The sequence below is a fragment of the Chanodichthys erythropterus genome, chromosome 20, assembly GCF_024489055.1.
Source record: "Chanodichthys erythropterus isolate Z2021 chromosome 20, ASM2448905v1, whole genome shotgun sequence".
Lineage (NCBI taxonomy): Eukaryota > Metazoa > Chordata > Actinopteri > Cypriniformes > Xenocyprididae > Chanodichthys > Chanodichthys erythropterus.
Genome location: NC_090240.1, coordinates 31,785,917 through 31,796,868, shown reverse-complemented (window position 1 = coordinate 31,796,868; position 10,952 = coordinate 31,785,917). Strand labels below are relative to the sequence as shown.

Here is a 10,952-nt window from a genome sequence, read left to right as displayed (position 1 = left end):
CTATCGCTCGTGTCGCCGGAAATTGCCAGCTCTCTGTTGAAATGAATGGGATCATGTTGCTTAATCGCTGTGAACCGGGCTTTACTCTGAGGTGGATACAGTCTTTTACAGGTTTGTTACTGCCACATTAATGCAAGAACGCAAGTTACATATGTACAATAGGAAGCTTGCTTCTACATATCTGCGCAAAGTATGTTTCTGGCCTTTGGGTGGATAGTAATGAAATACGATTTCTATTCATAAAACTAAAAACCCACACAATAAACATTAAAACAAATCAAGGAGAGTAAAACTCTCGTTTAGCATAGTTTGAAGTTTAGTCCCTACCCTATAAGGACTCACATGCTGTTGGGGTTGTAGCAGAGCATGTTGAGCTGCAGGTTTTCGTCCCAGTGTCTGAGGATGATGAAGAGTTGATTGGCTGCGGCTTTCACCGACGCCAGGTCTCGGCCCTCTGGGATGATCTGTTCATTTAGCCACATGCTTGCTTTGGCCGCAATCAACTCCCACTCGATGAAATAACTGGCTGAGCTGTGTTCCAGCCAGGCCAGAGCTACTGCAGTGGCCCACACCATCCCCTCGGGGTCTTGCGCACTTCTTTGCAGGCTCCCAGGGGAACCAGATAGGGACATCTCTGCAATTTCGGACTCAGACCCCCGTCCGCTGTCATACAATGAGTTGATGGGCGAGGGCGGGGCTTCGGTCGACATCGACGAGAAGCTGCCCAGCAACGAGGGCTCCCCCTCCATCCGAGGGCTTCGGGCCTGGAAAGAGGATGAGGACGTGCGGGAAATGAGCTCCTCACATTCAGAGTTCAAGTCTGAGTCTTTTGGAGGAGGTGAGGATCCACGGTGGACCTCCAGGCTCTCGGAGCGCCGGGAGCCGGAGTGGGACACGTGGGTAAGGCTGATTCTGTGGCTGGTGAAGGGCGACGTCCACTTCAGCTTGTCCATGGGCACGTTGATGGCGTCACACAAGGCACTGTCCAACACAAACGCCCCACAGGACAGCTGCAATGACACCTGCAACAGGAAGTAGAAATGCTTTGTCTATTTAATCAGTGGTTAAACATATAAGCAAGCTCAGAGATGGAACTTCAAGGAGCCGTTTAAGGTCTTTAAGCATTGTCAATTACATTAGCCTCAAAAATACGCTCTTCTGATTTTGTTACGCCTCATCACTGTTTACTTTGAGTAATTCCCATGACCCATATATATTCTACTCAAATAGAACATCACATTTAACTAGATCTAGCAATCATGAGATATTGATCGGTGCTTGTTAAATGTCACCAGATCTATTACTCACTATATGTAAAGACTCCTGCCTTTGCTTGTAAGGTGAGTATTGACCGGCTATTTATAGAGGCAAGTGGACGAAACACACTCAATGTCATTATTACCAGCTGAAGTTTGTCAGGCATTTTGTTATGCTGACCTTTTAAAGTCAACAACAATTGTTGTTGTTTGCAACCCATTTTATTTTTGCAATGATATACATGACATTTATATTTTATTTTAAAATTTAATTTATATTTATATAATATTGAATATGTTCTATAGAAATTTATATTAAATATAAAAAAATATACATCTATACAATATAAATATAATTCATATAAATGTCATATAAATTTCTATATAATATATAATTAATGTAAATTATAATGCAAGCACATGTTCTCAGATTTATTGTTTTGTTTTTGTTTTTTAAATCTTTATATATACACAGTATGTACAAACCCGATTCCAAAAAATTTGGGACACTGTAAAATTGTAAATAAAAAAAGGAATGCAATAATTTACAAATCTCAGACTTTTATTTTATTCACAATAGAATATAGATAACATATCAAATGTTGAAAGTGAGACATTTTGAAATGTCATGCCAAATATTGGCTCATTTTGGATTTCATGAGAGCTACACATTCCAAAAAAGTTTGGGACAGGTAGCAATAAGAGGCTGAAAAAGTTAAATGTACATATAAGGAACAGCTGGAGGACCAATTTGCAACTTATTAGGTCAGTTGGCAACATGATTGGGTATAAAAAGAGCCTCTCAGAGTGGCAGTGTCTCTCAGAAGTCAAGATGGGCAGAGGATCACCATTTCCCCTAATGCTACAGCGAAAAATAGTGGAGCAATTTAAGAAAGGAGTTTCTCAGAGAAAAATTGCAAAGAGTTTGAAGTTATCATCATCTACAGTACTTAATATCATCCAAAGATTCAGAGAATCTGGAACAATCTCTGTGCGTAAGGGTCAAGGCCGGAAAACCATACTGGATGCCCGTGATCTTCGGGCCCTTAGACGGCACTGCATCACATACAGGAATGCTACTGTAATGGAAATCACAACATGGGCTCAGGAATACTTCCAGAAAACATTGTCGGTGAACACAATCCACCGTGCCATTCGCCGTTGCCGACTAAAACTCTATAGGTCACAAAAGAAGCCATATCTAAACATGATCCAGAAGCGTAGGCGTTTTCTCTGGGCCAAGGCTCATTTAAAATGGACTGTGGCAAAGTGGAAAACTGTTCTGTGGTCAGACATATCAAAATCATCCAGACTAAAGAAGACAAGGACAACCCAAGTTGTTATAGCGCTCAGTTCAGAAGCCTGCATCTCTGATGGTATGGGGTTGCATGAGTGCGTGTGGCATGGGCAGCTTACACATCTGGAAAGGCACCATCAATGCTGAAAGGTATATCCAAGTTCTAGAACAACATATGCTCCCATCCAGACGTCGTCACTTTCAGGGAAGACCTTGCATTTTCCAACATGACAATGCCAGACCACATACTGCATCAATTACAACATCATGGCTGCGTAGAAGAAGGATCCGGGTACTGAAATGGCCAGCCTGCAGTCCAGATCTTTCACCCATAGAAAACATTTGGCGCATCATAAAGAGGAAGATGTGACAAAGAAGACCTAAGACAGTTGAGCAACTAGAAGCCTGTATTACAGTGTCCCAACTTTTTTGGAATCGGGTTTGTATATGAATGTGTGTATATAATAATTTAATTTAATTTAATTTAATTTAATTTAATTTAATTTAATTTAATTTAATTTAATTTAATTTAATTTAATTTAATATCCATTAAAAATGGTATATAGGGGCAATTTTAATTTCATGTTGTTGACTTTAAATGCAAGTTCTACTAAAACCACAGAGCATCAACATCCTGAAAGCAGAAACCAGAGGGATGTAGTCCTTGTTGTCATTTTCGTTCTCTCCCACTGAGTTGCTCATTTTGCTCTGTGACCGGCTCATGAAGCCCCTGGCCGCTTTCGTCAGCAGACGCGTCCTGCTCAGGCTCAGCTTGCTAGAGACAAAAAGAAACAATACCTTTTACTCTGGTGCCTCACTATCATCATTAAATGCACAGACACGTCTAAAGAGCTTTTTCTTGGTGAAATGTGCCCCTTCACATTCATTAATTTGCGAGACGTGTACACATCCCTGATAGCACCGCTCCTCACGTTTTGGTCATTAGTTTGGCTGACATTTCAAGTGACAGCAAGAGGTAAAATGGGAAAGAGATTCCAGACACGAAAGGGAAGTGTTTAATTTGGTGTCTAGAGTATCATCTATCTTTTGTCTTAAATATTGGTTTGATTTACTTAACATATGGGAATTTGAATTGTATTAGGATACGACCCAGATCAAAATCAAAATGAAAGATTAATACATAAACTATTTATTTATCAAAGCATGTAAAACCATTTCTTGTACATCCTAATTAATATTCATGAAGTAAACCTACAGTATTTTGTGACATCACAAACAGAACCCCACCTCCACAACTTTACCCTGAAGGTTAGAAGTCATTCCCCCTCTGCCTATGAAGTCAACATTTCTTAATGCCAAGCACTAATTAAAACTGAGACCGAGTGCGTGTGACTAACATCCTGTACTTTTCACACTTCTGCAGGCTTGATTATTCTTCACCTCATATATTCACTTAAACTCAAGAAGGCTAATTTTTTAAAAGGAAAGTGCTAATAGCGAAACCTTTGACATCAATAGAACAAACACTCATTGCCTGAAGATAATTTTCATACTGACTCATTTAAGTGTAAGAAAGCACTTCACATCAAACTATAATGGTGACATGATTTGTAAAAGAGGCTAAATACCTGTGCAGAACTTTGTTGTGTTGTCAGTCTACACATCTCCTGTCTTTACATTTTTTTAATGACTACTGAATGTCTGTCTTCTGTGAGAGCTGAACTCATTACAGGCACCCAACAGAATACCAAAAGCAATCAAAATGCAAATTCGACTCATGATTTAAAACAATGGTGCAGGAGTGATGAAAACTGCTGAATTATTCATTTGTGTTCTGTGAATTACAGTGTTTGCAATTGTAAAACTTGATTTGTGGACGTGGTATGCTTTCCCCAATTCGTTCACTCTTATCTACACCCACCTGGCAGAGAAAAGGCTCTCGACTGATCTCTGCGAGTGGTCGGAGGTCACAGACGGACTCCTTTGAGAAGCTGAAAGAGAGAGAGCAGGTTGATATTCGGATAGTTTCTATTGCCCAACATACATACACAAACAAATACACTGCGCTCCAAGGCAAACAGCACTCAATAAACTCACCCATGCTCCTCTAGGTCAAATCCTACTAATGAATTCAACAGCAACAGGCTTGAGTGATTAATGCTGCTGTGTTTGTTTGACATGCTTGGACACCTGCAGGACTGTAGTAACTGAAGTAACCACATGTATACAGACAGCTAGACAAAAGTACCTTCAGAAGAGCTACATCGTTCCCAACTGGAGGAGGAGGGAGTTTTGCTAGGGGATTGGGATCCATCATCTACATCTGTAGATCAAAGAAGAGTTTTAGGGTGCAGACACAAGTTCTTTTGATGTCAGATATTAGACTGAAAAACGTTTTCTGAATGTGCACTAAGGAACCACATCTGTGCATTTGTAACAAGTGCATTTGTAAATGTGTCTGAGCTGAAGATGATTCATGTGAACTTTAGTACAGTTTAACTGCAGTGCCATGCACACCAATAACTTGTTTAAGTAAGTTGTCTATTTACATATTATTTTTTTTAAATGTAATTTATTCTTTTGATGGCAAAGCTGAATTTTCAGCATCATTACTCCAGTCTTCAGTGTCACGTGATCCTACAGAATTCATTCTAATATGCTGCTCAAAAAACATTATGCCTCTTAATATTTTTGTATAAACATTTTTTTCAAACTACTTTGAAAAAAAGTACAAAAAGTACCTAAAAAGTACAGAATTTATTTTAAATAGAAATCGTTTGTAACATTATAGATGTCTTTATTGTCACTATGGACCAAATCAATGTGTCCTTGCTGAACAAAAGTATTAATTTCTTTTAGAAATGTTTTACTGTCCCCAGACTTTTGAACAGTATAGTGTATATTTTGACTAAACGTGCAACAAATTGATACGGTATTATCAGAACCATGACACATACATACATAGTTCTGTGTCATTATACAAAAGTGGATCTTTGGTGAAGATGTGTGTGGATTGTATAAAAAATACAGTGGGTACAGAAAGTATTCAGACCCCCTTAAATTTCTCACTCTTTGTTATATTGCAGTCATTTGCTAAAATCATTTGAGTTCATTTTTTTCCTCATTAATGTACACACAGCACCCCATATTGACAGAAAAACACAGAATTGTTGACATTTTTGCAGATTTATTAAAAAAGAAAAACTGAAATATATCACATGGTCCTAAGTATTCAGACCCTTTGCTCAGTATTTAGTAGAAGCACCATAATACATCTAATACAGCCATAAGTCTTTTTGGGAAAGATGCAACAAGTTTTTCACACCAGGATTTGGGGATCCTCTGCCATTCCTCCGTGCAGATCCTCTCTAGTTCTGTCAGGTTGGATGGTAAACGTTGGTGGACAGCCATTTTTAGGTCTCTCCAGAGATGCTCAATTGGGTTTAAGTCAGGGCTCTGACTGGGCCATTCAAGAACAGTCACGGAATTGTTGTGAAGCCACTTCTTCCTTATTTTAGCTGTGTGCTTAGGGTCATTGTCTTGTTGGAAGGTAAACCTTCGGCCCAGTCTGAGGTCCTGAGCACTCTGGAGAAGGTTTTCGTCCAGGATATCCCTGTACTTGGCCGCATTCATCTTTCCCTCGATTGCAACCAGTCGTCCTGTCCCTGCAGCTGAAAAACACCCCCACAGCATGATGCTGCCACCACCATGCTTCACTGTTGGGACTGTATTGGACAGGTGATGAGCAGTGCCTGGTTTTCTCCACACATACCGCTTAGAATTAAGGCCAAAAAGTTCTATCTTGGTCTCATCAGACCAGAGAATCTTATTTCTCACCATCTTGGAGTCCTTCAGGTGTTTTTTAGCAAACTCCATGCGGGCTTTCATGTGTTTTGCACTGAGGAGAGGCTTCCGTCGGGCCACTCTGCCATAAAGCCCCGACTGGTGCAGTGATGGTTGACTTTCTACAACTTTCTCCCATCTCCCGACTGCATGTTTGGAGCTCAGCCACAGTGATCTTTGGGTTTGTCTTTACCTCTCTCACCAAGGCTCTTCTCCCCCGATAGCTCAGTTTGACCGGACGACCAGCTCTAGGAAGGGTTCTGGTCGTCACAAACGTCTTCCATTTAAGGATTATGGAGGCCACTGTGCTCTTAGGAACCTTAAGTGCAGCAGAATTTTTTTTGTAACCTTGGCCAGATCTGTGCCTTGCCACAATTCTGTCTCTGAGCTCTTCAGGCAGTTCCTTTGACCTCATGATTCTCATTTGCTCTGACATGCACTGTGAGCTGTAAGGTCTTATATAGACACGTGTGTCGCTTTCCTAATTAAGTCCAATCAGTATAATCAAACACAGCTGGACTCAAATAAAGGTGTAGAACCATCTCAAGGATGATCAGAAGAAATGGACAGCACCTGAGTTAAATATATGAGTGTCACAGCAAAGGGTCTGAATACTTAGGACCATGTGATATTTCAGTTTTTCTTTTTTAATAAATCTGCAAAAATGTCAACAATTCTGTGTTTTTCTGTCAATACTGGGTGCTGTGTGTACATTAATGAGGAAAAAGGGGGTCTGCATACTTTCCGTACCCACTGTATATAGTAAGTGAATCTGTTCGAAATTCCCAAAAAGTGGTAGACATTGATAATGACAAATTTTAGTTATCCCAAAGTATTTTTAAACATTGACCACATGACCATTAGCACTGTCAACAAACTGCTTGGGTACCTCAGCATGGTGGCAATGACAATTATTACACTCTAAAAAATGCTAGGTTAAAAACAACCCAAGTTGGGTGGTTTTAACCCAGAGGTTGGGTTAAATGTTTGCCCAACCTGCTATGTAGTTTTATTTAACTCAACTATTGTTTAAAAATTACCGTACTGCTTGCTTAAAATGAACCCAAATTATGTTGGAAATGAACATGTATTAATATGTCTAATAAATTAACATTTATTAATAAGTTTAATGAATAATAATTAAACAATAAATAATTATTAAATTGCTTACTAATGAAAATAGAGGCCCCAAATTGGGTATATTAAAAGTTGAGACTCTCCTCAATAAGTATGCCAAATTTCATAACTTTTTACCATATTTACTATTCCATGGTTTGATCCCAGACGATCAAACCATGGAATATAAGGATAATATGTCTTTTATAACCTATCAGAGTTCCTTCCCAAAATTCCTCATATGTAAATGTGCCCAATAGTCAGTATTTTGTCTTCAGTCTTACTGTAGGATAATGCTGCATCATCTTGCCCAGACAAACCTCCTGACTGTGACCGACCCAGACCTACAGAGTAGCCACGGGTCTTCCTGCTGCCGGAACGTGAACTGCAGTGTGAACTTCGTTTATGATCCTCCCCTGGAGATAAACAAATATACAAAGAGTCATTACCATAATCTAATTGTCTGCTTAAGCCAGGAGCGACTGCTTCATCTGTTTCCCTGCTCTCTCCCTTGTTTTCATCTTCTTGAGAACAGTATCTTTGATGTAATGATTGCAACAGTCCGGCCTTGTAAGCTTACCAAGAAGGATGACTTACCAGGGTTGCTGTACTCAATGCAGGTGGGTAAATATTCATTGCTGTCCAGATCGATAGGTACAAACGCTGTGTATTTGCTCAAGATGTTGCAGGCTTTGCTCGTGTGGATGGCATAAAGCTGGTATCTTCTCCCAGAACCTACAAGAAACAGCATAGCTGAGGGATTTAGTCAGTCAATTTTTGAACATTAGACATTCAAATCCCACAAACTACAAAAGGTCATCAGCTAAATGACAAACCAGTTCCTCACCATGCTCAATCTCACACTCTTTGTCTGCCATATGTTCAAAGTCTTTAATAATGGAGCGTCCTGCCAGGTGATGGAAGGTTTCGTTCCACAGGTCCTCGTGAACTTTTTCCTCCCGTTCTCGACCTTTTAGGAAAGGTTGAATGTCAAAGATCACCTCCCATTTCATGGGTTTCCCACACAGCAGTCCTGACACAACCGCTTTGCAATCTCCCTTTCCATGACTGGCCTTGAATTCTGGTGCGTGAGGATCTTGGGGCGTTTCGACTTCACAAAGCTGATGTGTGTATCCATCTGTTCGACATTAAACATACGATTCAGAGAATTAACAGATGCATTCCCTGATGAAAAACACAAAACAGTTGGTTGAGCTCATAACAGCTTAAATGAGCTTAAGTTAAAACTGTTCAAATAAACCATTGCTTGTTGCGCTTGAAGCTCTAGGTCTGACTAGTGGATGTTTTAGAAGAATAACTCAAAGAATAATCAACTAGTTGGTAATTTGTCTAAAACCATGGGTACCCAATCCTTTTCCTGGAGATCTACCCACCTTCAGAGTTCAGATCCAACACAACTGTCTGTAATTATCAAGTGCTCTTGAGGATCTTAATTAGCTGGTTAAGTTGTGTTAGATCAGGGTTAGAGCTGAACTTTCAAGGAAGGAAGATCTCCAGGAACAGGATTGGGCTTATTGCCTGCTACAGACTGTGCATTTTTGGTTTTAATGTGCACTGAAAAAAAAAAAGAAGCGAAAGAGGAGAATATGGACGCGGACATGGCTAAGGTAAAGAGGGCAACTTGGCATGCCAATTTTGCAAATGGAGCTTGAGGTAAGTATTTTAAAGTTTTAGCGCCATGTTGCGTTGATCCATACGACATTTCATGTTACATTTTTATTGGCTAGTCAGTAGACATAGGTCATAGCAGCAAACACACTGCGAGATGTTCACTGTCAGAAAATTATCGAAGGCTATCTTTGGTCACCAAGGCAGTGAGAATGACCGCCTTTGAAGCCACAACCAGAGAAATCGCCACGATTAGTCATCTTTTGTCTGGGACAGCCCAAAATCGCACAATGTGTACCAGGCACACTCAAAAAAATGAATTGTTGGATTTACTTAAAAAAGCAGCGTCAAGTGGTTCCACGCAACTATATTGAGTAATTTGTACAAATAACAATTTGGTTGTATGAACAAAAGAAATTCAAGTAAAGCTGACAAAATTTCTTTGAGTAAATACAAATCATTTGAATTTGTCACTGTTACATAATATTTATATGTGCGGTTTACTTAATCTTATGTTAAATTTATAAAATTTTATTACATAAGGTGAACACATTTATTGACTTAATTTACCTCATTTAACTATGTACTCTATGAAATGCGCTCAAAAAAAAAAAAAAACTCGTTGAACAAACTCAATTTAATTGAGAGCAGGAATTCCATCCTATAAACATGCGTCTATGAATGCTCACAGCCAAACACAGGCACTACTCTTCTGCATAATGTAACCACAAAATAATAAAGTAAAGTAACATAAAGTAACAAAAAAACACATAAAATAACACTTTAATCCCTAAATTTACTCTCTTAAAAGTGCAGTAAGTGATTTCTGAGAAACGCTGTTGATATTTGAAATCACCAAAACAAACACGCCCCTACCCAAGAGGATCACACCCCTATCTTGATAGCTCCGCCCCCAAATTCACAAACTCCTCCCCCATCATGAGTGGAAACACCCACTTACTTCTGATTAGCTACAAGTGTGTTGTTGCACTCAGTCCGATCCACTTTCAACAGTGTTTCTCAGAAATCTCTTACTGCACCTTTAATGAAGTCCCTTCACTGCCTAGTTAGTTATGTCAACATTAATTTGTGCGTTTCACTTAAGTAAAGCTGACAATACTCATTTTTAGTAGAAACAACTAAAATGAAGTTCATGTAGTGAGTTTAATTAATGTGAACAAGGATGGTTTGTGTGAAATGAACAGTAAAAGTACATTTTTTTTGAGAGCATAAACAGCAAGTTGACTAGGCCGGGAAACATAATTAAGGTACACCAGACTCTGTTCACACACCATTTTTAGCATATGTTCATGCTTTAAAAAACAGCTGGATGGGGCACAAAAGCTTGAAGTGTTTTTAAAAAGTAGTTTTGAAATTACTTCTAACTTGACTGCTGTCTTAAAAATGAAAAAGAATATGCATCAAATTATCATTAACCCCAGAGTTCCCACCCTTTTTGACCATTGAATCTTTATAACTTTTCCAGTATCTTTTCTGTTAAAATTTCCAAAAATCATTTTATAGAGATCTTATTCCATGCATGTACCAGGTTTGAATCCTTGGAGTTTAAGTGTTTACAGTCATCCACAGTATATGACCTTCAACAGACAGACTGATATTATCTCCACCGGCTTGTGGGTGAGTTTTTACTCTTCACAAAGATTCACAAGGAGCGATATCTAGCTGATGAAAAATTGTTAAAGCAGTTCAAAATATGAAAAATGACTCTATTACTAAAATTACACTATAGCAATGTTTTTTTTTTCCAGAATAAAATAGAGAGAGAGAACGGCTTTTACAACTACAACTGATTAGCTGATTCATAGTTTCTCAGTCAGTCAGCGCTAACT

At 39.1% G+C, this 10,952-nt stretch overlaps 1 protein-coding gene across 1 annotated transcript in view; it reads right to left on the bottom strand.

Annotated features, from left to right (window-relative positions):
* Positions 1 to 338: 338 nt before the first annotated feature.
* vwa5b1 (von Willebrand factor A domain containing 5B1) overlaps positions 339 to 10,952 on the bottom strand; it is a 46,730-nt gene continuing 36,116 nt past the window's right edge. Inside the window, exons 15-21 of the mRNA XM_067371852.1 lie at positions 8,321 to 8,611; positions 8,071 to 8,208; positions 7,758 to 7,889; positions 4,763 to 4,837; positions 4,436 to 4,505; positions 3,202 to 3,328; positions 339 to 1,022 (exon numbers count right to left, since the gene is read on the bottom strand). Coding sequence (XP_067227953.1) covers positions 339 to 1,022; positions 3,202 to 3,328; positions 4,436 to 4,505; positions 4,763 to 4,837; positions 7,758 to 7,889; positions 8,071 to 8,208; positions 8,321 to 8,611 — 1,517 coding nt within the window. The remainder of the gene's footprint in view (positions 1,023 to 3,201; positions 3,329 to 4,435; positions 4,506 to 4,762; positions 4,838 to 7,757; positions 7,890 to 8,070; positions 8,209 to 8,320; positions 8,612 to 10,952) is intronic.